General features: G+C 39.2%; 1 protein-coding gene across 1 annotated transcript in view; it reads right to left on the bottom strand.

The window, feature by feature from the left end:
• Positions 1 to 27,019, bottom strand: part of PRTG (protogenin) — a gene marked incomplete at its 5' end in the record, with an annotated part of 76,888 nt that overhangs the window by 26,147 nt on the left and 23,722 nt on the right. The window contains 9 exon segments of the mRNA XM_084213631.1: positions 10,362 to 10,550; positions 11,417 to 11,722; positions 12,675 to 12,839; positions 16,728 to 16,975; positions 17,581 to 17,740; positions 18,318 to 18,476; positions 19,509 to 19,646; positions 19,938 to 20,071; positions 21,063 to 21,207. Of these exon segments, the coding sequence (XP_084069757.1) occupies positions 10,362 to 10,550; positions 11,417 to 11,722; positions 12,675 to 12,839; positions 16,728 to 16,975; positions 17,581 to 17,740; positions 18,318 to 18,476; positions 19,509 to 19,646; positions 19,938 to 20,071; positions 21,063 to 21,207 (1,644 nt within the window).

Here is a 27,019-nt window from a genome sequence, read left to right as displayed (position 1 = left end):
ATCAGAATGATTTCCCTGTCCTGATTTCTACAAGCACATGCAGCAACAAGTGGTTTTGTTCTGTAAGGAGAACCAGCTTGTACAGGGGTACAATATTCAGCTATGATAAAGGTAAAAAAACACTGTGAAAGTGAGTATAAATTTTGAAAAATACTTTTTATGCAAATCTTACTTATACTAAACCTTTTTTCCTAGATTAGAAACAAAAACCAAAATATACCTCCCGCCCCAAAAAACCAACAAAAATCCCCCAAAAAACAAATGAACAAAAAAAAAAAAAACCCAACAAAAAAACCCCCAAAACAAAACAAAAAACCAAATGAAAAAACAAACAAACAAACAAAAAACAAACCCCCTCCAAAAAACCCAGAAACAAAGAAATAAAAAAAAACTTAAAATCCCAGATTTGGAAGGTTTGGAAGAGATGTTCTACAGCAAGAGAGGCTTCTTCCAACACAAGATTGTTTTTTCCCTGCTTCCTGCATCCCCCCCTTCATTTGCCACAGAAGTGTGACTGCAGGAAGCCTGAAAAAGCAAACATGCACTCTTTCACAATTGCATCTTTTCCCAAAATTGAAAAAATGCTTCTGTTAGCAATAATGCCTTCATGGCAAATATATAACCAAGGTGTTACTCAAGACAGGGAAGCTACCAGAAGACATATTAGCTCAGCTTTAGAAGTGTGTTTATTTGTCACTAACACAGAAATTACAAAGATCCCCTATTTTTACCTTTCCCATACAACTACAACTAGTAACATGACCCCAAAAAGAAAGTTAATGAAAAAAAGCTTCAGGATGAATTAAATTAACATTTGGATCACAACATCTGGATTGTTGTTTAACAACGGAAGAAAATAATAAACAAAAAAGGAAAAAAAATTAAGAAATGTAACTAGCCCTGTACAGCAAATGTTTTCTTCTGTCCACTCTGAAGTCTCTTTCATGTGCTAATGGTGGCATTTTTTTAAACTCTTCCCCTTTGACTTACTCAGACCTTTAAGGACCTCACACATCTAATGGTTCCTCACATTCACCAAGAACAATCAAGAGAGGTCTGGGGGTTGACATGCAGTATGATTAATGGACAATGTTGATTTAATTTCCTATAACAGGAGTTTTCTCTAAGCTTTCTCCAAGGAGCAGTTTCTTTGCAATCCAGGACTTAAGTATTTTACTAATGAAGTCCAATAAATAGCAAATTAAATAATGCTGTCTCCCAGAGACAAATCCTCTCATTCCAGGAAAAAAAAGGAGGGGGAAAAAACCCACCCACCATATTTAAAGTTCTGTTTAAATCTAAAAAGGATTGTACAGCAGGAATGTACACAGCAGTTCAGATTTCTGGGGTTCTTTTGTTTGGTTTATTTTGTTGTTTTATTTAAGAAACTTTATCACTTATCCGGCCATTCCTGCCATCATTCCTGCTTGCTGATTTTTAGCTTTAAAAGGGGGTTACACATTCAACTTAATTTCTAGTTTCAAGAAATTATGTCTTTATTTAGTGGTCACTTTTACTTTACAGCTATCAAAATGTACTTATGACATATTCATCGTACTACTTAAAAACATTTTGGTGGTTCTTAATTTAAAGTTATTTACTACTTTTTTATTGTAAGGAGTGATCAATATGTCCTTTCATGAAGCAAATTTTAACCTTCAGCTCCAGCAAATGAACAATGCAACACTATTTGCATGCATCCTAACTGTTACTCAATCAACGTGACACAATCTCCCAGCTGAATTCCCACACAGGTTTAGCTCTAAATAGTGGAATTCCTACCCCAGGACCACAGAGCAGCAGAGAGCATTTCCTGCAAGATTCTAATCACTTTCCCACCGTGGAAAAGTTTACCTTTAAATACCCTGAGGACAACACATTTTACTTCACTACAGGCTGGCAAGTTTTTTTGCCAGAGTGCAAAAAATCTTCTCCTCCTACTTTGAAGCACCCATGATTACAGTTCTTTGAGTTGTGACACAATTAATCTGATCCCCTGAGAAAAACATGTGTCCAACTCAGTTATGGGGACAGTTGATAAAGAGGCAAAAGTCTCAAAAATAGGCAAAAGCCCTCCATGCTGCTGGAGTGGGCCCATGGAACAAAATTTCTCCTGTTGCCTTAACAAAGCCCATATCTTTACATTATTACCTTTAACATTGCTACAAGGCATTGTCCCAAACAATGACACTTCCCTCATCCTGACAGCTCACAGTATCTCTTTAGAGCAGGGCTTAACTTGTCTTAGCACTCTTCATTTTGATTTTTTAAGTACAGTACACTCAATGTTTATTCTGCACTGAGGACCTACTCCCTTGCCATGCCCTTGCCCTTTAAAAAGCCACTAGCTTGGGAAGTTAAAAGTCAAGGCATGTTTAAATGAGGATATATCATGGCTATAACCAAGTTCAAACTGGACCAGAGCATGTTCCAGAAGGTTACATAAAAATATGTTAGATATAAAAATCCTTCCAAAATCCTTCTACAGTCTACCTGTTCATGAAAGATCTTAAATAAGAGAGCAAGAATGCATCTTTCTGACCCAAGATTAAGTGCTTGTCATGCTAACAAATTAATACATTTCCACGAGTTTTAGAGCCATTCCGTGACTCTGTTGTCAAGTAAAAGAAAGCCCAGGGATTCCTCTACATAAGGGTCTGTCATACATAACATTTTAATCAACACCAAAACAAGTTATGCTGCTAATGCAGATGTTACAAATGTCAGTATTCCAGTGCCTACTGCAGTTGATCACTTTCTAAATTGGTAACCTAGAGATGCTTGATGATGTAATTTAAAATTGGCAAAGACATTAAAGATTAATTAAAGCTTCCCACTAGAAATGAACTGTACGAAAAGAACATTTACTTTCAAAAAACATGGGCAGAAGTAACTGTGATGTGGTTTAGAAAAAGATAAAATCAAATTTCTTTAATAGAGGTAAATTTAAACTCAGACAGAAAACATAGAGGACAAAGTAATCTTTTTAAGAACAAAAACTAAAGTGAAAATATGCAATAATGATACAAATCTGCAATATTGCACAATGCAAAACAAATAATGGCAGGACTGCACAGGAAGGAAGGCATTACAGTTTTTTACAGATGTGTCACTTGAACTGCACAGAAGGTATGCAGCATTAGCAGCTGACAGCTAACTAGCTACTCCCCAGCAAATCTGCTCAGGACAAGCTGATATTTATCTGGGATTCCCACTCAGTGCTTAAACAAAGCTTTGCCCAAGATACAGTTGATGTAATGGAAGCCAGGCTGACAAGCTCCAACAAAGGGCCACAAACTTCAGCTTCAGTTTTGCCCAGTCAGTATTCAATTTACAGCCCTGATGAATCAATTTTTCATCTAAGCAGAGCAGTGTAGTATTTTCCTTCCATAAGGAAGGCATGAACCCAGTGGGTGAGTCTGGAACCAGTGTCTGCTCACCTCCTGTCAGTGTGCTTGCAGTGTGCAGCCGCCTGCTACTCGCCCACTACAGCCCAGCTGCACACAGACCAACAATACACGAGCAGAAATGCCACACAGGACAGAGATTTGATGCCTTCCCTGCCTCTGCCACTCAGTCTGGTCTTCCACAAGCATGGATGGTAAATCTGAGCCTAAAGGGAGCTCTCTGCTACAAACAGATCCGGAGAAATCACTAGCACTGCCATATGCTGGAAACAAAACACGATGCAGCAGTTTGTAAATCACAACAAAACACAAAATCCAGTTTGATCTCTGTGTGCATTTACAGCCTGTAAAATGCAGTATGGTTCTTATATAAAAGAGGGAAAAGCTTATCAAAAGAGCATTTGCTTTGATATCTTACAGGTAAAAAAGTCACAGGGTAATAAAGCTCCCTCCATTCTCTCTTCTAATCTATAATCTAACTTTCAAAACCTGAAGGGAAAAAAGAACAGGAAAAAATGATATGCAGATATGCCATGTCTGCATTTGGAAGACAGACTCATTTAGAGTGGTGACAGGTCTGTCTTTCATGACTGGAGCAAGGAATTTTGTCTCTTGTTTACTGAGGTGCCACAGAAGCCCTATCATAGCACGACTAGGCAAGAGCTTGGGTTTGTTAACTACAAATATACATTATCTGCCATGGCTGGGGAAGAGAAAGGGGTCACAGTTAGCTGATTTTAAACATACCCAGTTTACTTCCAGGGCTTTTGGTTTTATTCCTGTGCAATTTGACCAATTCCTCCTCCCCTCTCAGCAAATCCCTTATGTTTTAGCTGATAAGTAGTAGTAGCAAGGCTGTTACACACAATCAGGAGAATTGACAGATAAGAGGTTTAGTTTAAGGATGTAATCAGCAGGAGTAAACACTAGACTGACCCAGCTGTAAACAGTGGAAATAAATGATAATATTTGTCCTGGTCACCTACTGAGCTATTACACACTTTCTACTATGTAACAATGTAAATATAAGGACAGCAGTATATACAGCAGGCAGTGCAAGCATCTGGTTTTCCAAGCAAGAAAACTGAGCTTTTAGTTGATCTTTTTTAAGAACTAAAGCAATTTCTGATTATTTTTTTAACAGAGCTGTCTTTTTGCTCAAATCAGCATTTCACTAACTGTGGATGTCTGATCTGATGTAAAATACCTCAAGCAGAAAAAAGTACATCTGTTATACTAAATTATATTTTCTTTAATGCCATTTGAGAACAGTTAACAATGGGGGGGGGGGGGGGGGGGGAAAGAGAGTATTTCTCAAGAAAAACCTGTGTTTCTTTCACATCACTTCATGAATCTGTAGAAATGCCTGGAATTTGTATGGGAATTCCAAACTAAATTTCCACAGTAACTTATAAACAAAAAGCAATATCAACTCCCATATACACAATTTTCAGTATTCCAGAACTGTCAGATACAAACACGTGAGACTACATTTTGACACCAACAAAACACGGGATAAAACTGAAATTATAGCCCCAGCTTTCAGAAATTACTGCATTAACACATGAAATGCACGTAGTATTCCTTCTCAATCCTTCAGCATTCACAATTCTTAAGAAAGATAGCATCAACACTGTCAGAGATGCCATTAAGTTTTTAAAACTTACATTTTCCAGCACATTCATTTGCAATGTGGTGCAAATGAAACTGCTGTGTGCTATCTCACCACCCTATCAGCTGCTTTATGAAACTTTAAAGCACTTTAACAGGACCATTACAAGAGAAGCTTGGATGATGTGCAGCAGGCAGCTTAATTGGAAGAATTCTTTGCAGTGACTCTTCTTACACACCCTTATTTAATTTCTATGGACTGTTGAATGACCTTGTCATCTTTGCTGCCCTGGACTAAAGCTTAGCTACAGTCATGGCTGTAACACAATATAAATAGATCCCAGGGAAATTAAACAACTGAAGGCCAAGTCTCTGGGGGAATCCTAAGTGTAGTAGGTAGCTGGCTAATTCTTCAGCAGAAGCTCCCTTTCCAAAGGGGAGTGCCATGCAGGGTCACAAAATGTGCCTTTGTGTCATTCAGATTTTGACAAATTCTTCACTTGGAAATACTGTCCTCGTCAAGGAACACTGGGAAATGCACTTTGCTTTATTTCTCCTCTCTGGCAGAACACAGAATAGCTTTCAGACAGGGAGGCTTTTCTGATTAAGACCAAACTTTTTGGAGTACATCACACACATGAGTCTGACAGATTCTATTTTTTTTTCCAAAGGTACTAGATTGGGGCAGGGAAATATGCCAATGGGTAATGTAAAACCAGGGTAACAGGAGAAGTACCAGGGCTATTATGCACCTCATGTTAAACAGTTCAGATGACCCCATCAGCACAGGAGAAACTTTCCCAGAGAGAAAGCTTGCATTGCAGTACATCCAAGGCTCTCAGGAATCATAAACCAATATGTTAATTTAATGGTTTATTTTATAACACACTCCATACACTCCATTTCATGGCCATCCAACACTTGCAGCCCCAGGCCCTGGAGAGCAGCAATGCTCCCCACACAGGACACTGCACCCACGGGCTGTCCTGGGGAGGGAGGGGCTCTCTCAGGGAAAGGCCAAGGAGCTCTGGGCTCCCAGCTCAAGGCATTTTCACCAAAACAAACAGACTCGTTTTTGCATCCCCTAAGGTGTCTGTGTGAGAGGTGTTACTCTGATATCATCATGCAGCAAAAAACAAAAGAGCACCTACAGAACGTGTGCACATCTCTGCCAGGACCTCCTGGCCTCAGGGTTTTGGGTGCATTTAATGGGACCCTACATCTGCCTTGTCACCAAAGTGCAACTTCCTGACACCCTCATGGAACTGCCAGCACCAGGGTGGTACAGCCCCCACAGAGCAGCCAGGGAAGAATGAATTAGCAGAGTGAATTCTTGCTTTCCTCCCTCCCTCCAAGTATAGAAGGCTTGGAGACTAAAGGCACATGAACATCACCAGTGGCATTCATTTAATTAATTACCAGCATGATAAGGACTGAACAATGAAGTTCAGTAATTTAGATTTCCAGGCAGCTTGAAAAACATTCTCCTGTAACAGCACCAGAATTGATCACACTTTTTTGAATTTGCTAACCAAGAAGTTGAATTTGATTTTATCCTCCAAGATAGATATATATATATAAAGATATCCTCCCAGCTTCAGATGGGTTCTTCTGAGTCACTGCCATCCTTGTACAGGCTCCACTTCCCTACCAGTGAGACAGCTGCAAACCCAGTGAGCTCTGACAGGCAAACACTCCACTCAGCCCAGCAGTGATACCAGCTTCATGGAGGCACAGATGCACATGCACATGATTTAAATACTCTTTGAAAATAATGATCTGAACACACTTAAAGGGGGAGCTGAGCTTCTCTGCACACTGTCTTTGGTTTAACTTTCAAGTTTTGCCAACCCCTCTCCTGTTGCACAGCCAGAAGGTTCCCAACAAACTCTTCCACCAGCAAAACTCACTTCGACTTCTAAACACGCATCCTGAACCATTACCTGGCACCAGCAGACTTATCAAGTCTCACAATGAAAGACTTTCTGTGAGGGAAAAATTTCTAGACCAGGAGGAAGCAACGGAGGAATTAAAAATAGAGGCAAAAATGCATGGTATGCAGCCAAGGGTCTGCTCCTGTGGCACATTCAAGTAATGATGGAATTTTACACTGGACTGCTATTGAAAAATAAATGCAAAGACCTTTAACACAAACAAATGTCTATGTGAAACTGTGGATATTTATTTTGAGAATAAATGATCAGATCATTTAATTCTATTTACATGGTGACTATCATGTAAATAATCCAGTTTAAAAACACACAGAAGTCACTGGGTAGACCTACACTGGAGAAAGAGAGGTCACATCCCAGAACAGAAGGTAGGAACCAACAAGAGACTAAAAATATGCAGCATAATATTCATATTGCTACATTCCATGTTTAGTCATTGTCATCTATTTCACACAAACATGGCTGATTCTGCTTTATCTATCATAATTATACTTCTATCAAGAGTCCTCCTGTAGACATTTGCAATCATTTACAGTAGTTATATCAAAGCTACCCACAACCAAGCAATCAACAGTGCTCGCAATAACAATGCTAATGTTCTCTCTGGTTAGAGACAATCATGCACTCTCATTCTGTGATGCACTCAAATTGCCACAGGGTAAGTGAAAAGTCTTTAATACACATATCTTGCACAACTGGCATTTGTACCAACATCTGCAGAAAGTTCCATGGACAGATGTATTGACATGCTCTGAATGTCACTAGAAGTCTATCTGCAGTTTAGCAACTATGCAGAAGAACAGGGAATGCAGGGCAGCTGTAGGTCATGACAAAAACATGAAGAGGGAATGTTTAGAAGCCATATAAATTCAGAGGCAACAGATAATGCATGAGAAACTGCTCCTTCTTTGCCACCAGGAAGCAGCTAGGACTGTGAGCATATTCTTTCAAATTAACAATAACCCTTCCTTTTGACCATATTCTCCAACATATATTACACCAAAAGTCTTACAAACCTTTCCCCTTCAAGTTTCACACTTGCAGTATTCTAATTCCTGTAGCTCATAATGAAGACTTTTCTTTTTAAGACTCTATCAATAGATCAGTAATTTAGGGTCCCCAGGAGAGGCAAATGGATGACAGAACATCAGTCCTCAAAGCCTCTGTCCAGTTCATGAAAAATCAGTTTACCATAGACACAAACCCCACTGTGGTGGCTTGCCTTGTTACACCTCAAATTGTACCATGTAGGACCACTTCCTAATAACTAATAATTTTAATTTTTAAATGCATCAATAAATAAATGTACTGGTCCAAATCACGTAGATTATTCACAAGAAATAAAAAGATGAACAAATCACCTTCTTTATGTGTAGATGTGGCTACAGTCTTTGTGGATTTATGTACTGCATATAATTCTATCTGCTATAATCACCAGGTGTGCGGCTGCCAGAGGCAGAAGATTGGCTGTATACTGCTATCTAAGAAATAATTTGGCATGCACAAATATTTCAAGCAGGCAGTTTGTTTGGCAAAGGGCAATCAGACAGGCACTATCACTATGAGAAGTCTGTGTGAGCTTTCCAAGCTTGCAGTGTAAGTAATCATCTTAGCAGTGGAAAATCATGACCTAATCAATTTTCCTGAGCTGAGTCTTTTGTAGCTGATTAATGCCTTTTACTGTAAATGCTAAAGAGAAAAAAAAAAAAAAAAAACCCAACCAAAAAACCACCAAAAAACCAGCAAAGAAACTTAGGAAAATTAATATTTGATATATACTTCAAATAACTCAATACATCTCATTAAAAAAAAAAAAAAACACAACAACACAACAACTACTCTTCAGTGAAACCAGCCTGCAGCAGCACAAATTATGTAGATGTGAAAAATATAAATTACAGCAATCAGAGTATATGGAATGTATCTTGTTTTGGTCACCATATTTAGATACTGAGAATTATGATAAAGAATAAACACTCAACACATCACATGCATCATGACTTAATGGTTAACTCAAGCACATGAATTCTTCCTTTGCAATTCAGTCAGCTGTGACCATGTGAAAGTTGTAATCTCCAAACTCACTTTTCTTTCATTTTCCCATCTGTCTACATGTTTAATAGAGAGAAAATCCAACAAAACCACACAGATAATATACATTTCAATATAATTCTGTAAAGTAGTATTTTCATCTGAAGACTATTAGTGTACTGAGAAAATCCATATCATGTAGTTCACATTGTTAATAAGTTTGCACATGTTTGAAATTACAGCTTTTTATTGCATAATAAGAAAAAGATTTATGCATTTCTGTCCTAGGACACACAGACACCACATCCTTTCTGTGCTCTCAGAGGTGCTCTTTTGTCTCACAGCTCTGTTAAACAGTCGGCCACTGCCAGATGCTCTGGCTAGAAATGGTCACAGATGGTCAGTTGTCCAGTTAACAGACCAGAATACTCCTCTCAAATCTCCCCTAAAATTGTATCTCAACTGTATGCAGCAGATGAGAATATTTGAGCATCAGGAAGGCATTTGACCTAGTTAAGACTGCAGGTTAACTTTGATAACTTAGTCAAGATTAATTCTCCACAATACCACCAAGTAAACTATATCAACACATTTCAAACAGCAAGTGTCAAGTCCTATATTACTTTTGCTGATTATGTGATAGATTGCAACTTTTGATGAAAGAAACTCTCAGTTCTACATGAAAACAAAGTACCTTCTACCTTGGGATGATCCCAACACGTCTGTACTAATACACACTGCAAGAGCTACAGGAGGAAAGGGAGTCAGATGATCAGTGGAAGGACTCCAGTGGTACTCAGCAAGCTCTGTGCTCAGTCCTGCAAATATTTACCAGCACTCCTTAAAAATATTAACAGGATTATAACATGCACAAGAGCTACTTGCTTCCATGTTGAACAAGCAGTGCTTGTCATGCAGTATACCTGTGACAAAGGCTAGGAGTAAGACAGAAATAGGCTAAAAATAGCAGAGAAAAATCTTTGGTGTTTGAATTAATCTTTCACTGTTCCTAGATCAGGCATAAACACCAAAAATATTAAAAGCCTGCATATTAAAGTGAATATTAAAAAGACATGTCATTTACTAGCAGTATTTACCAACTAAGTTCTGTATCTTGGGATAAGTGGTTGGGTGTCCTTCCAGCTGATACAAGATTTACAAGATCCGGTTATCTAAGTGCTGTGCAACACATATTTTGTGAGAGGATTATTCCCTCAGCAGCCTAACTCAAGACTACAAAACTTATTGCTGGGGAAATAGGTGGCCAAACCTAACTCTGCTGCCTTACAGGTCTAGTGATATAAGCTCTCTAAGGTGTCACCGTCTTCCAAAAGAGTTGAGAAGTATTTTGCACACTCACCCAAACCACTGACAGTATATTCCAGGTCACTGGCATCCAGCAGAATGGGTCCATTCTCCTGCTGCCCCTCTTCCTTGTAGTACAGTTTGTAGCCCTGGATGGCTGCGGGGTCCTCGGCGTCCTGCTGCCACTGCACGGCAATGGTCGTGCAGTTCATGGGCTCCAAACGCAGCTCGGGAGACTTCGGGGCTGGGGTTGGAACATACACACAGAAAATAGTCCTGTATTCTAGAAAAGGCTGGTTTTCATGCAAAAATCTGGATGTCCATCAGTCCAAACTTCACTCCACACTTTGATTCCCTCTCATCTGTGTAGTCATGTAATTAGTTCTTTCTTATGGTATCTGACTCCCTATAACCTAAATCTAACCACTTAATTTAGAATGCAACAGAATAGAAACACCTTTAAATTCTGCATCTTAATAAATAAATAAATAAATAAAATTATGAGGTAGTTATTTTTAACCAAAAATGAAAATATTCCAAAGATAATTACAAAGTTACTTCCTGTTTTAAAGGAAGCCAGAGCAAATATGATTAACAATACCATCCCACTTCATCATAATTCACTATAGCAGTCAAAACTCAATTAAATCCAAAGCAGAAGGATGTGGATTACAGCTAAGGAATAAAGTTAACAATTCAAATCTGCATAGTTTTCAAGCTATCTGTGCAAAGTTGAATGTTCTTTTGCATGACATACTAAATGATAATAAAATCCAAAGCTCAATTATAACAAATTAGACTTCACATATCAAGTCAATTTGCATATTCAAAAGACACATGCATTTTTTATAATACAGACATACATGAATCAACTCAGATCCTTTATTAGAACATTACACTGCTAATGTGCAGCGTTCCAGTTTGCAGAAATGTATTTTACACTGAACAAAATGGCATAGGAAACTCTAGTTCATGTTTGTGAGCTGCTCAGATCCTTTAGCTTCTAGCCTCATTTCCTTCTGTTCTACGAAATTTGAATTAAGAAGAAAATTTAGAAATCCAACAACGCCGAAGCGCTCGCTGTTGAGTGCCCAGCCTGCTAAGCCTTACCTCTGACACTGGTAGCTTTGGGAGTCCGGTGCGAGGTCCACAGGGACGCCTCTCCCCAGCCCACCCTGGTGGCCGCAGTGATGCGAACCAGGTAGAGGCTGTCGGGCCTCAGCCCCTCCAGCAGGTGCTCCTCGGCAGTGCCCGGCAGCTCCAGCACCTGCACCTTGCTCTCCGTGCTGAGCCGGAAGGACACACGGTACAGCACCACCTGGCCTCTCCTGTACTTTGCAGGAATTGGCAGCCAAGAGATGAGAATATCTGTAGGGCTCCTGCTCGTCAAACTGATTTCAGGAGCTCTCAAGGGAACTAAAAAGGCAAAGACAAAGCTTTTGAGCTTGGGGAAAAGACAGAAAATTCTTGCCTGATACCTCAGCCTACAACGAGATGCCAGTAATGTAAGACTAAATAATCCAACAAGTTCTGTAGATTCTTGTTTAAGGATAATTTGACACTTCTCACACTTCTCACCTGCTGCGTGCAGAACAGCTTAAGCAAACTTTTTTTCTGTAAGGCCCTCCATAGTTTCTTCTCTTACTGCTGCCAGCAGTAATCAAAGGCAATCAGCACCTGACTGGTCTGACACACTGCCTGCCAAGGTTAGACGCAGCAGCTCCAACCCAGGGCCCAGACAACAACCTGCAGTCGAACACTTGGTGCTTTTTTTCCTCCACTTACCATGTAATGAGGGTTCTGATAAGGAGACTGGCAGACAACCAGAAATGGCAGTGTTCCATGCTGCCAAAGCTTAACCCTGTCAGAATTTATTAATCAAATCTAATGATCTACACTAAACAGTGTGTTGTTGCCATGATGTTCAAATTAATTAAATCATTGCGCAGAAATAAGTCAGCAGGGTCTTTAACAAAATTATGATTCTACAAAAAAAGGCACATAGACACAAAAAAAACCCAAAACAAAACAACAGCTTAATTTTTTTAATCCTAAAAAAAAATGACAGTAGCCTAAATCCTAGGCTACCATCAAATTCTCGTAATGAAATCCTAAAGATCTAGAATAGTTATTGACATGATTTAATGAAATGTCTTTCAGCACAGAAAGAGACTCTGTGTAATACACACTGTTGCTCTGCCAGAATGTTATTTTATTCTCATTCCTTTCACGAGCTGCTGTCTTGCACTGTGGTATCCACAAGTCTCACTGGTACCAACAGAAATTTAAGACCCTCAAGAACTGCTACCATTGGACTGCACAGTTTGACTCAGTGCAGATAAGAACATTCACCAAAATAACTTCTTACCATCTTCAAGGGTGTGCTGAGTCACATGATCTGACATCTGACTGGCTCCCAAAGGCATGTAAGCTACAATATAGAAGGTGTAGTTGCTGGCTGGCTCCAAGTCATCAATGATGTAATGGGTTGTATCATTTCCAATCACCACTTGGTACTCTTCATTATTTAAACCTGGCATAAAACAAGGGTTAGACAAACAAAAATTGCTGAAAATCCTGGAACATCACAGTAACTTTAAGATCTTATGAAGGTAATTTCATGCTCATCCCCAGCCTGCCTCTATTTTTTCAACCCTGTTCAGCAAAAGCTCTTTTATGCACAGGAGTAACTGTGTCTTGCTGTAGTATAGGTTGTGGTGTTTCAGGATTTTCCTCAATAAAGGATGCTGAATGCAACTCTAAACCCTATTTAGCATTAGTCACAACAAACTGTGCCCACTGTACAGTAACACAACAGACAAGCTCTAATAGCCTTATCATTCATACCCAGCTTCTAAATCTATTTGTTTAGAGTCAGGGTTTTTTTTCAAAACCTATTTACAGAGCCTTTCTATAGCAGACTGTGAGGAATGTGAGGGCTCCACTCCATCAAAAACAAAACAAACACCCTCCTGCCCCCCAAAAGAAACAAACAAAAAGAATTTATTCAGCAAAAGGATCTCATTTTAGCCTTGCAACTGCTATTACATTTGATTGACACGTTTTTTATTTTATTTTGGAGAAAGGCCAATAAGAACAGACCAGAATAATCTTCAAAAATGTTTGGCTCCTTAGCAAGTTGTTAAAGAAGAAAAAAAAAAAAATTGTCAGCAATTCACACTAAAATATGCATAGCAATGCATGCAGCAGTCCTTGTCTTTGTTGGGCTTTACTCCTATAGAGGAAGGCTATAAAGTGGAGCAAGTGTGGTGAAAGCTGCTGTGTTAAGGAACAATTCACACCAAGTGCATGTCAACTTAATCAAAACTCTGTAAGAGCCAGCCCCTCCTCTTCACAACTGAATTTATAAACAAAACCAAAGGCAAATTCCACCATTAAGTTTTCCCACATTTATGAATTAACTTGATAGCATTTTAATTAGACAAGATTACGAGCATCTCACAACAGACTAGTTAATGACTTGTTAATTAGGAATTGCAAGGCACGATTTCTGACCTGCTAAACAAGATCCTTGAGCTCAAATTAAAAGGACTTGTTCTCTCATTGAATGGATTGCTGGGCCTCATGCAGAGGCCCTAATGAAACAGCCATAATAGAGAACAAGGCTTGCCTTCCACCACAATCAGTGTCCCCTTTGTGCCTTTTCTAAATCACTAACAAGGAATTAACACACTCCAACATGCACGCTCATCAGACCCTTATTCTTCTTGCTACTATGACCCCAATTTGAATGTAAAATATTCTGCTAAAAGAAACAAAAAACAAACACACAAAACCCACACCTGTTAGTTTTTTCAACTAGCTTGATTAAAACACTAACTTTTTTTTTTTTTTATATAGGGAAGAGAACCTGAACTTGTTTTTACAGTGAAAACATCAGAATATGCGAGTTGTGAAATGTAACAATAAGTGATGGCATCTTTTGTATTCAAAGCACCTACCACACCGTGATGTCTATAAAAAAACCTCCTTAAAACTCTATAAATTGCATACTATTCATGCATTATCCAGTTTTGCTTTCTGTTTAAAGGTTATGGAATCATAAACATCAGTACAACTTAGGAGACTTGGCAAGCACTGCTTTCCTTTGGCAATACTATGATCTTTCCTTACACTTGCAAAGGAGGTTCCTAACTAAAAGAAGAGAGCAATGCATCCATAACTTTTCTTTTTATACATTTATGTTCATGAGAAGCTTCAAGCAAAGATAAAACCTTTTCAGGTCAGATGTATCTGAGAATATTTTTAAGCTTCATTATGGCCACAAACAGGGTCTGAGGGTAGAATGGAGAAAGACAAACTGAAAGGAATAATTAAAGCAATACATTAATACATAATATTTACGTTAACAGATAATTATCTAGAATTCTTAGAGAGTAAATAAGACATTAACAATGTCAACAGTCTATGTTAGAACTGACCTGGTACAGCGTGAATCTCATCAAAATATTTCCCTTAATATTTAATTTTCATTTCTTTAAATGTAGTTATTTCTAAATTTATATTAGAGAGATGGTTGATGTAATAATTTTTCACAAAGGCATTTTCTAGACTTTCAATAACGCCTCTAATATGAGAGCAAGATCCTCAGAAAGGTTTACAGACTACCACTCTATCACTTAGAAAGTTATTGTTATTACAGAAGTGCAGTCCACTAGCCCTTGAAGTTCAACATTTTTTTATAACATAAGACAAAAGCAATGTTTAAGTTCTGATGCAAATTTCTGATAGTGTGCAACCATGTTACAAAATTAAAAACGCATGCAGATCACCTACATTTTGAATCCCACCACTGTAATTATTTCTCTTTACACAGCCCTCTCCACTCTCCTTGTGTGGATTTTTTTCACTAATGTGAAAGGATGCACAACAACATCACATTAAATAAAATAAATACCACAAGACAGTCAGGAAATATGAAAAAAATGGGTATTTGGGAAAGTACATTCAAATAAATCAGAGGCTTCTGTTTGACTGCTTGCTTTTGTTTGAAGTTTGTTTTGCTTTTTACACCAAAACAAGCTATAATCTCATTTCACACAATATAACTTTGGATAAGCAAGCAAATAAGGCAGGGATTGCAAAATTATTTTGCAAAAAACATATTTCAGAAGATATCTCCTTTCACTACAGTGCAAGATTATTTCCTGCACAAACTTCCCTAAGGACACTTTCCCAGTTTTCTTTGAAGTTATCTGGTCTCTGCTGTCCACAATTATCCAGATAAATTATCCAGTCTGACTGTATTCATATTAGCTCTAAGAGGGGATTGTGAGCACAATACCTCAGTGACTGAAAGAGTAGGGGGTAATTTCCCACACCTCTTGTTCTCATTATCTTTTAAAACTCTTTCCCTTCCTTCCTTCCTTCACACAAAATTCTCCTGTGCCCTGGAATATCCCACTTGCAAAAGCAAATGTGGCTATTCCTGCATCAGCATTAGAGTAATTAAGCTGTCCTTCCTGTCCTCTGCTTAGCAGATGGCAGGCTGGTATTCCACACAGAGCTGAGCATCTGTAGTCCTGTCCTTGAATAAACCACTTACTGAATAGCAATGGAAACAGAAATCACTCCGAGAAAACAGGGCTGCAATGCACCTTACTTGAAGCCATGCACTAACAATTTTTCAAGTCATTAAGCCATCACCTTCTGCTTTTGAAAAAATGGCTGTTTCCTACCACCTTAAATTATCTTAACTCAAAGCAATTACATAATACTAAGGGATTTTAAAATTAGTTACTCATTTTTATTCCAGCTACCCATTCTATCTATACAGGAACTTGTATATTATTTCAGAGACTGGGATAAGCCACTCATAGCCATCCAGCACTTGAATAGACTTCTCTCATTACAGGAGACCAAAGGGTGAGAGAAGAACATATTTACCACTGGGCCAATATTCCTTTTAAGAGAAGGTAGTGAAGGTAAAGTATCAACTATTCTACTCCAAAATACATGAAAGCCAGTAAAGTACCAAGAATTTGGGGGTCTAGACAAAAGAGCAGTCTGTGGTGAGAAGTTCAGCTCTGTAAGCCTCCAGGACTCTGCAGTATGCTCTGTTCTTCCCTGCCATGCCCACAATGAAGAGGATAGGCAGCTGAGGACAGAGGGAAATCCAGAGGGCACTATGGAGACCCCAGGTTCCAAGGTCCTGTCCTAACTTCAGAATCTGCTTACTGGAGCCATCAGACACAGATAAGTTGGAAGAACACTCAGTCCCACAAATGAGATGATGTGGGAAAAGCACTTTTCCCCCTGCTGATGACAGTATACACTTATACGCTGGAATGCTCTGATGCAGCCCTGAATATGAACCATTCACATCTGACAGTCTTTGCAAGGACATTCAAGCTCTTGTCACATTCAAATCATGAGACGGCATTGAAATCAAACTGCTTACCTTCAGCTTTCATGTAATGCACAGAGTATGCAATCACTTTGTCTGAATTGTACAGTGGCCTCTCCCAGGCCAGCAGGATTGCTGAGCTGGACATGGTTTCAGCGTGGACGTTGTAAGGTGCACTGGGCCTGTCCTCTGACATTACCACTGTGAGCCTGGCCCTGGAGAGAATGGAGCCCTGGCTGTTCTCAGCCATGCACTGATAAATGGCATCATCTTCAGGAATGATCTGGTTAATCACCAATTTACTGCATCCAAAAGGAAGAAAAAGAGGTGGAAAAGAAGCTCACATCTTGGATAAACTTAGCTCCACATAAGGGAAACAAGTCATATTTGCCTCTGTTTCCTAAATTTAGTCTAATTGACTTACATGCCACAAATTCTTCTATTCAAAAGGATGCTCAGCAGTGAAATTAAGACCCTCGAAGCATTCTGCAAAACCTGCCATGTTTCTGTTTGCGCCTGCAAAGCCAGGCACAGCGACAACAAAACTGCACATCTATTCCCTCCCTGCAAAAAGCAGACCCTTAAGCTTGTAATTCTTTAACCAACTCCTTAATCTAAACTGCTCACTCAACAGAAGTAGTAGCAAGATTCTGCTACTCTGTAAATCTAAAGTAACTCTGTGATGAAACTCTTCAGTTCAGTCCTGCCCACCCTCCCTGCCAGGTAAGGCACTTACCATAAGCCTTACTGATTTTAGGTGTTGATTAATGTACATCCATCACTACATATAATGCCACATTTGAGGCTGACTTGAGTTCTATCTTGATTGTCTGTAGCTAGCTACTGCAGAGTCATCTTTTGGTAGCACATCACTAGCACAGCTCTCCTACAGCAATTGCAATCTTACCTGTTGTACATTTTTATTCTACCATTGGAGTGTATTCGCCTTCCATTTTTCAACCACGAAATTTTGGGGGCAGGATTTCCTTCTGCTTGACAGGCAAAACGAGCAGTACCAGCTCTAGGCCTTGTTAAGTTTTCTGGCCATTCCACAAATGAAGGTGGAGCTGCAGATAAGTTACAAGAGGAAAAATTGTTTAAAAAATTCAAGCCCCTACAAATGCCAAGACAGTCATAACAATAATAATTAGTTTTCCAAATAAAAACGTCTCTCCCTCAAGCCACTCAAACACACATACATACAAACAGAAAGCACATTCCTTGTAAACAAAGCACATTTGTTTAAAGTACCCTATCTGCACAGGTAGTAATTTTGTTCATGCATTTATGAATACAAACAAATCAGACTCCAGAATATGACATATGGTTCTCTCATAGATACACGTTACGTATTTCTACTTGGTTACAGGGTCCTTTCCTGTGTGGAAAGCCTGTCTTCCCAGAGCAAACATTGCACCTGGGTATCTCCAAGTGCTAGTTCACAACCCAAATCTGGAGTATCTGACACTTCTCATCTAAGTCAACAGACAGAAGAACGCAGCCACAGTTCTGTGACCTGTTCAGTCTCTGCAGCCTCCCTACAGCCCTTGGCACACCCTGTTTGAGACAAAACATCAGCCCAGCACCCAGGCGAGCCCAGAAGGACAGACAGGGCGTTCACACTGCAAAGGGAAGCGGGCTCACCCAGCACAGTGAGGGTGGCCATGGCCACGGTGAAGTTGCGCGTGCCGGGGATGGTGGCGCGGCAGACGTAGACCCCGGCGTGCTGCACCCGCACGTCAGAGATCAGCAGGTTCCCGTTCCCCAGGACCCGCGTGTGGAACACATCAATGGACTTGTGGTCTGTGGGAGAGAGCAGCACGAGTGGGTTACAAGGCTGTTCATCTAAATAACTTCACTAGACTAGCCTGTCTATGCAGTGATGGTTTAGGTTAGAGTATAAAAGTCAAAAAATGCAAGGGAAATCACAGCTGAACTTTCAGTGGTTTCCATTTTGCATTTACTTTGCTCTTCACTAGCTACCTGACCATTCAGATGGCTGGGTCTCACCACTTCTTAAGTGGTTTATACCTGGAATTCACCACCTCAGTTGAAGTTAGCCTCCCATCTGCCTAGCATTATGATTCTGTTCATCACTACCAGCATCCACATCATCTTTACAAACAGTGATCAACCATCTCCTGAATAACACTGCAGATAGAACTAAAACATTTGCTTACCATGTATTTTCTCCTATTTCCACACCAAATGCTCTACGACTATAATGTGAACTTTTTTCCTACTTGTTTTTCTGTAAGAGCCATTGAATCAACCAGGAAAGATAAATTTATTTCTTACACTTTGAGAAACAGAAATGAAGGAAAAATTTTCATGGTTTGCTTCTACATGTACAGTCCTGACTTCCACATTTAGGTACGTGTTGGAATGAAAACAGAAAGTAGTTTTCAGGAAAAAAATGTGATGCACTGCTCAATGTTATTATTCTTACAGCATTCCCTCTTCTCCCCCTTCCAGGTTGTCTATTCATGGTCCAAATGGCCCATTAGCACAAGCTGCAAACCACATTCTCATAGGGCTTCTAAGAAGAAAAGTGAAAGGAACTCTTACAGGTCTGTTTCATGGATGCAGCCATCCAAAGCTGTCTCTACCACCAGTTCTACTCCAGTCACCATCCTACCTGTCCCTGTGCCCGGGGCAGTGCAGACTGACAGCAGAAGCGGAACTGAAAGTGTTTCACTCACCCTACCTTAACCTACTAATGGTTACCTACTGCACAAAGCCTCAGAACAGAAACCTAATTGCTCAAATCTTTTATTTCCAGTTTTACTTCCTCTCCACAGGATGAAGGTGGCATGCTGCAATTTTAAGACCTACCTAACCGGCTCCATGAGATGATTGGCTTTGGATTCCCTGTGGCTACACACTCCAGTATGACAGTTTGATGAAGAGATGCTGTAATGTTTTGAGGACCAGCTATTATAGATGGCTTGTGAAAAGGCTTCAAGTCTGAGGCTTTGCAGAGATAAAAAAAAGATACAAAATGAGCATAGTTGAACAAAAACTCAATTAAATATGAAATAAACCAGGTTTTTTTAGGGATGCTGAGAGTTACATTTACACCAAAGCTTTATTTCAGTAACTGGGGAAACTTACATTGAACAATATTTTATCACAAGATAAAAGCAAGCAAAATGATTTGGACAAGTGGTTCACCTACAGATTTTCAAGGCTTTTAAGTGCTTTTGCTATACTGTAAGAAAAAGAAGATGGTGCCACTGAAAAGAAATCTCACGTGGTAAATACCTGGAATAACACTCAGCACTGCCTCGGTGCTCTTACGTCTATTGGCTGCAGTTGTGGCAACACAGCGGTAATTGCCAGCATCCTTCTGCTCAACACCATAGATCTGAAGCACTCCTGTAGGCAGAGCAGTTATCCTACCACAGAAACCAAAAGTAAGAAATGTAGATAAACATTCAGCCAGTGAACAGAGTCGCGGAATTAACTCATTGATTTACAAACAGCCATTGCTACTCTGACCCGGGAACAGCAGGCTGGAGACTCAAAAACATTCCCAATACATGACTCACCTTCCTGCCTTTCTGAACTACAGGCAGAATTCCCTTCAGCACCACAATGAGAACAGAGGAATTTACTTTCAACAAGCAGATCTTTCTCACCCTCAGAATCAACCACCCCAGCCTTTAGCCTGCTACTACATTCATACTGTTCAGGCTGGCTGATTTTTTATAGCAGTTTCTGATATATGGACATAACTGGTGTACAGTTCCCAGAAACCCACCTAGGGTTTCAGTTTTTAGTTCCTCTTTTTTCCTTCCTTTGCATGCAGAGTATCTTAGACACCGTCAAATGGAGTTACAAGTCAAAAAGCACAAGAGTCAGTTCAATGAACACAAACTGGACATGGAAAAGAATCTAGCAGAGAGCAAACCGCATTCTTCAAGTTAATGAGAAGACCCCCTTGCATAGAACTTCCCTGGTTTCACATGTTTTGACTCAATTTTATATATATATAGAATTCTTTACTGTCCCTCTAAAGAAAAACAAGTTCAGCATCACTTCTTCAGCGAAAGCAATCCCACTAGTTCAAGCCACTCCCAAGAGCCAAAGTTCACCATTCCATCCCCACTGCAATGCTGCTCCTGAGGATGACTCGTATACAAAATTCACCAATAAGAATTCAAAGACCAGTGACTGCTGCGTAGATAACAGTGGGTGACTCTGGTCTGCACTCATAACACCTATTTTAAATTTCATTAGCAACATACATATGACCAGCTCTTTTAATAGTTGACATGGAACCTTTTTAATGTAATGGCATTGCAAGTATCCAGATTTTCTTCTTATAGCAGGATCAAAATAATAGCAAAGAATAAAATGCATTCTAAAATGTGCAACCCTACATACCTGTCCATGACTAAGGGTAAGGTTGTTCTATTCACTTCCCATGTCACAGTGGCAGGAGGGTTTGCTGTTATTTTACAGGCAAATCGAGCGACTCCACCTTCTTGGACTTCAGTTGAAAGTGGCTGGACTTCAAATGCAGAAATGGCTAAAAACAAGAGAACATCAATTTTAAGGGACTAAAGTGAGAAAAAAATCCTGGTTAAATCAAACTGTAGTTCATAGATCAACTTGTAAAAATACCCAGAAATACTTCACATAGCCCTTTTATTTCTGTATGCAAAGAAAGATGGATCTAACTGCCTTGTCAACTGAGCTCAATAGCCTGTTTTCACTGGTTGAAGGTTTACTTAAAATAACTTTGCTTTAACCTAATTCAGTAAAAAAAGTGCTTCAATGAAAATAAATATGACACGCTCAAATAGAATTAAGCATACAAATTGACTGGCATGCAGCTGGAAACCATATCAATTATTAGACTAACAAAGTTCAAGTCAATTCAAGTAGTTTGGGACAGTCTTATAAAATTTTACTGTAATAGGGAATTTCCAAAACAACTTTTGGTTCCTGACTCACTTTAACAAAACTATGGCATTTGCAAAGTTGTACAAGTTCATGTGTGGTAAGAAAAAGAAATCAAAATCAAAAAAAGATCACAAAAATTTAAGCAGGTGAGAACAATTTTATCCCAACAGTCTGAGCAGCCATCAAGCAGAGATCATCAATGTCATTTTGAGCATCTACAACTTGAGGAGTTCACAATATTGAGCCAACTGAAGCTGCAGATCAATAGATACTCTGCAGCTAATAGCTAAGAAATTGATCAGTTGTTGGATTTCCTCACTCAAAAACAAGGGAAAGTAACACAAAATCTGCTAATTAATTGCTTATTTACTGCTACTTACAGAACAACTAACAGAACAATTCTTCAGAAGCAACTCCTTTTGGATAACTCAACACAAATAATTTCACACGCTTCCACCCCCTGTAACTGTGGAGGGAACAATCTTTGAAAACCTAATGGTACCTCTTCTGTTTTTTAAAAAATCAGTTTCCAATTAAATTTCTACTCCTGTATAAATGATGCAGAAACCTGGTTGCAATAGATAAACCAACACTAAAAAGTTACCCATCTCTTAATATTCAAGTTTTGCATTTAAATAATTTCTCTATTTTACTTGTTTATTACTGGAAAAGGGTTTTCATCCTATTGACTCCAAGACATCCTCAAAAATGCCATGGAGGATACAGACAGCACTCATGTACACCAGACATTCCACTAAGTGCTCCCCCTTCCCATCATTTTAATGGCACAGCACAGCATTGAGACATTAATATCGGGGTGTAAAGGAAACATGAACTCACCTGGTTGCTTCCCCCCCATGCACAAATTAACTCCTAGCACAGGCCTAACTACACAGCTGAAAGATTCCTATTACTCACATGCCTATTCCACTTTCCAGGTGTGAATAAATGCCCTTTTTTTGGCACTGTATTTCTGTAGCTGCATCAGCACTGCAGGAATGAGTGTTCCTAATCACACCAGCAAAGCGTTGCAGCTTCTTGAACAGACATCCCAAAGACTGTGGATAACAAGGCCACAGATCCACCTTGTACAGCCAAACCACATGAAAACAGCTGGAGCCACCTGCTGCAAACACTGTGACCACTGTAAACTAGGTCTGGCACCTGGAATGTGGCTCAGCCCCCAAGACACAGGGAGCAGAGATGCCCCTGGTACCCGGTGCTGTGGCCAAACCTGTGCTTTTGGCAGCAGGTCTACACTGCCCCAGACACTCTTGGAGGCTGTTCCCTCCCCACCTTGCCTGCAGACAGAACTGTCCTCTCTCACCAGCTGAACTAGGTTCTACTCTTTGCTCTTTCACTTTTTAGCAGTACCAAGTTCAAGAACACATAAAAACCCGCACAACACGCATAAAGGTGTTACAACCGAACTTTCACATTTAAAGCCTGCTGGGGAGACACTAAAGCAGTTTTTTGCCCTAACAGGTTTTCTTTTGATTGCAAAGTAATCATCAGAAGTAAAAAAGAGACTTCTACCACAAAATACAGAGGTGGGGGCAGACAAGAAGAAACAGGAATAAAAGGAATCCAAGCTTGTCTTACTTCCCTTCTTCTTCATTCTAATTTCTCCCTACACAAATGTGTGTTCATCTGGATTCAGAATAATATTTCCCTAGTGCCATTCTTAACAGATTTTCTTTCTTAACAGAAAATGCAATGCTTTGCATTCTTCATTTATTTACTGAAAGTATGATGCAGCAAATTAGACAAGTCTGCTCACATTTCAAAATAGAATCTCTAGGAATGTAATAAAGGCATAAATTATGTGAACAATCCAAACCAATGCGAGTTTCAGAGCCATTCTGTAGCACAGCTGCAACACAGCCAGTGGCATTAAAAAGGATCATGGCAACAAAGCAGAAAGGTAATCATACAGGCTTACTGAAGCAAAGCTCTTTCACAGCTTTAAAAGTTTCCATTGGAACTATAAATTACCTAGAATTTTCTTATATTGGTACAGTAACTTAAAGAGATACAGTGAGACAAATGAAACACAATATGTGTTTCATTTGTGTATATACACAATTTCATTTATGTATATAAAAATAATTATTTACTTCCATGCACTCGGTACATTACAGCTGTAGATTAAAGACAGAAGTGACAGTCTCCAGAACTACAAAGCAAACTGAGGGCAAATAGTATTTCACAGACCACAAATTGCCATCACAATAGCAGGCAAGAACAGGTTCAGCTACACTGTATATAAAGTCCAGTGCAAGTTGTTAATTGAAGCTGATATGCCAAGAACATTTTTCCACCAGAGCAGGCACAATGTACTTCCCCTGAAAAGTCATCTTTAAAGACAGCAAAAGTCACAACTATGAAGAACTGCACAAAATCTTACAAAAAACTTATTAATGCTACTAAATGGAGTTTTTAGAATCAAAAAATCCCCGCTTACCTCTTACCTAAGTTCATACATTGTTTATCAGTTGTGCTCAATACTTGCTCCCTCTGTATCTTTCTTTACATACGTCTCTGGTTTCTTCTTAATTCTGACTTTATTTGTTCCAGTAAAATCTGTTTTTACAAGTCTATTGCTGTCTCGTGAAATCTGACCTCTTTGTAACAGGCTTGTTTTCCTGGCAAGCACTGATTCCAACTCAGAACCCCAAGAACAAGTCATTAAAGCAGCACTGTTAAGAGGCCAGAGCTCTATAAAATGGATAAGAAACAAAGTCTCAAGAGACATACCCTGCTCCCAAAAACAACCCTGCAATGCAATAAATGTAAGTGCCTTTTTATTTGAGTTTCCCTCCCTCTTCTCCAGTCTATTTAATCATTTTGTTCCCAGATTTATAGCCAAAAGAAAATGATTAATGCTGCTCTGAGAAGCTGATGCTCTCACCCCTTTTTAGCTTGCAAGATATCAAACACTCACAGAAGCAGAAGACAATAACTAGAAACTGTATTTACTTGTATAAATTCCTGAAATTTATGTGATAGGTGCGTGTGTTTGTACAGTTACTTCTGAGAATGAAGATGTTTACTGGGCAGAACTGTGTGATTTATGCCATCAGTGTCATCCAGGCGAGAGAAATCAGGCTTCAGTTCAGGTATAAGTTCCTTCATTTACCATTGAGGCAAATATCCACGGGTTCAAAACCCAAATGATGCTTTCTGTGACACGCTGATGAATATTAGAGAACTGCTGCGGGTGCACATGGATTGAATACTATCCTGCATCGTGTAAAAACTCTCTGTGTACCTAGGCAGGTTTACAGATTTAACTATTAAGGTATGAAGAAGTCAAACTTAAGAAGCTCATTCCTCACACCTTTTGTCTGTTAGTATGCAGCAGGAGACCTTCACTGACTTGAATTATAGAAAGAACAAGACCAAACAAACCAGCAAAAAAGAAGCATAACACACACCCACTTCATTCCCTCCTGAAATGAAGTCCTGAAGCTTGCTGCAACACAAATCCAGTGACCTGCCTCCCTTACACACTGCACTTTCTACTTACACCCTTCATGCCATTATGAACTCATTTTCTGAATGAGCTTTCCTAAGAGGCAAAAGAAATTCCAACAACCTACATGCTGATTACTGTTTCATCACAGCTGACTCTAGCCCAAGCCTGGACTAGAACAGTGAAATAAAAACCTGTAAGAATGAAAGATAAATCTAGAACTGAAACAGTAGCAGAGTTTTCATCTAACCAGAATGCACCAAATATTGAGAAACTGCAGCACCTGATGGTGATGCTTTAGTGTTGCTCAAGAGATAATGGCCACTCAGAGAGATGAACTGCTCAGGTGGAAAGGACAAAAGTGCATAACGACATTTGTACAAGGCATCTGTTAATGCTATTGAGAATTTCACAATAGCCCTAACCTTTCAAGTGAAACCAAGAATCTTCCCATTTTTTTAAAACTCTCTGGTGAAGAGACTTCATTTGAGAAAAATAAACTTGTATGTTAAAGAGAAGCTATGGCTTTTCCCAAAGAAATAGATTTCAGGGAAGCCCATGATAACTCTTGTCTTCTTGATCCAGTTTTTGTGATGCACTCTCTCTGAAATAGTGTTGAAAAATCCAACAAATATACATGTGCATTATATTTTAACACCAAAGCAAATTTGCACATATTTTCTTGGAGTTTTTGAGTTTTCTCTGTTCTTGTAGGAATGAGGCTTAGAAGAGATTATGAAAGGCGTTCTGCCATGCCTCTTGGCTATATAGACACATATTTCCAATGATTTGCTGCTCAAATGGCACACTTTGGTCTGGATTTGGAATAAACTTTATATGAGTATATACTGACAGGTCCAGACACTTGGCAAGACTGCAGACACACAGCCCTTCTCTTCATTTCTGAACGAGCATGTGGAGTACAGAGAGCTGGGGCTGTCATCAAGCAATAAAATGGGTGAACCTTCCCTGAGTTTCCCAAGAGATGCTAGCAAAAATTAAGTTTTTTGGAGCCCAAATTCTGCTTATTACATATGGTTCAGAGGTGAATGTCACACAAATACAGCAGTATGGGTAAAGACTTTCATAACTGTAAGTGAAAAGGGACTACTGTGAAAGGGCATCCTGTATGTGCTACCACAAGTAGAGTGATTACTTACACTCGCCCTTTAAAACTTTAATCAAATGTTGTTTGACCTAGAATTACTATTTTTAAAATGTGAGGCATAAAAATAAGAGATTTCAGGAGAAAAAGGACCTGACCTGTAAGGAAAGATTAAAAGAGCTGTGATCTGATTAGCTCTGGAATCTCAAGAGATAAGTGATAGTCTTACTGATTAATGAGAGTCATTGCTCCTTGTTTTCCCTAATACTACTTTGTGTATTTCTAAGACCAGAAAAAGCAAGAAGAGGTTTTAGCTCCAACATAGGAAGTTCAGGTGAGGTTGCTGAATGGAAATTATTTGCATGGAGCAGGCAAACAAGGGAGGCAACTGCATTTGCAAAGACTTTATCTCACTCATTGTCTGCACATCTCACTCCTCTAATGGCCATTATTTAAGGCAAACAACTGAGCTGAGATGGAACTGAGGTCCATCTGTAAGAGGAAGTGATATCATCCAGAACACATTTGGCCCTTTCAGGCACAAAGGAAAAGTGTCAGTCCATTCTGACTGTTATAAAACACTGTAATTCAAACAACATACTGGTAATGGCATTCTTATCAATTACCAGAGATTTAACTCTTCTGATAAAATGCAAAGTGTGGCTTTTTTCTGATAAAATTCAAAGGGACACTAAAGTCAGCTGTTATTTTTGTTTTCTGCCAGAATAGTTGGGAAAATAAGCTGAACTAAAATACACCTTTTCTATAACCTTGCAGTTTAAAGGGATATTCTGAAATCGCATGTTTTTGTGCTACTATTGCCTAAACCTTTAGTTTAATATACTTAGTTTTAAT

The sequence above is a fragment of the Fringilla coelebs genome (assembly GCF_963513975.1).
Source record: "Fringilla coelebs genome assembly, chromosome: 12".
Classification (NCBI taxonomy): Eukaryota; Metazoa; Chordata; class Aves; order Passeriformes; family Fringillidae; genus Fringilla; species Fringilla coelebs.
Note: the sequence above shows the minus strand (reverse complement) of the source record. Positions and strands in the feature narration are given on the sequence as shown.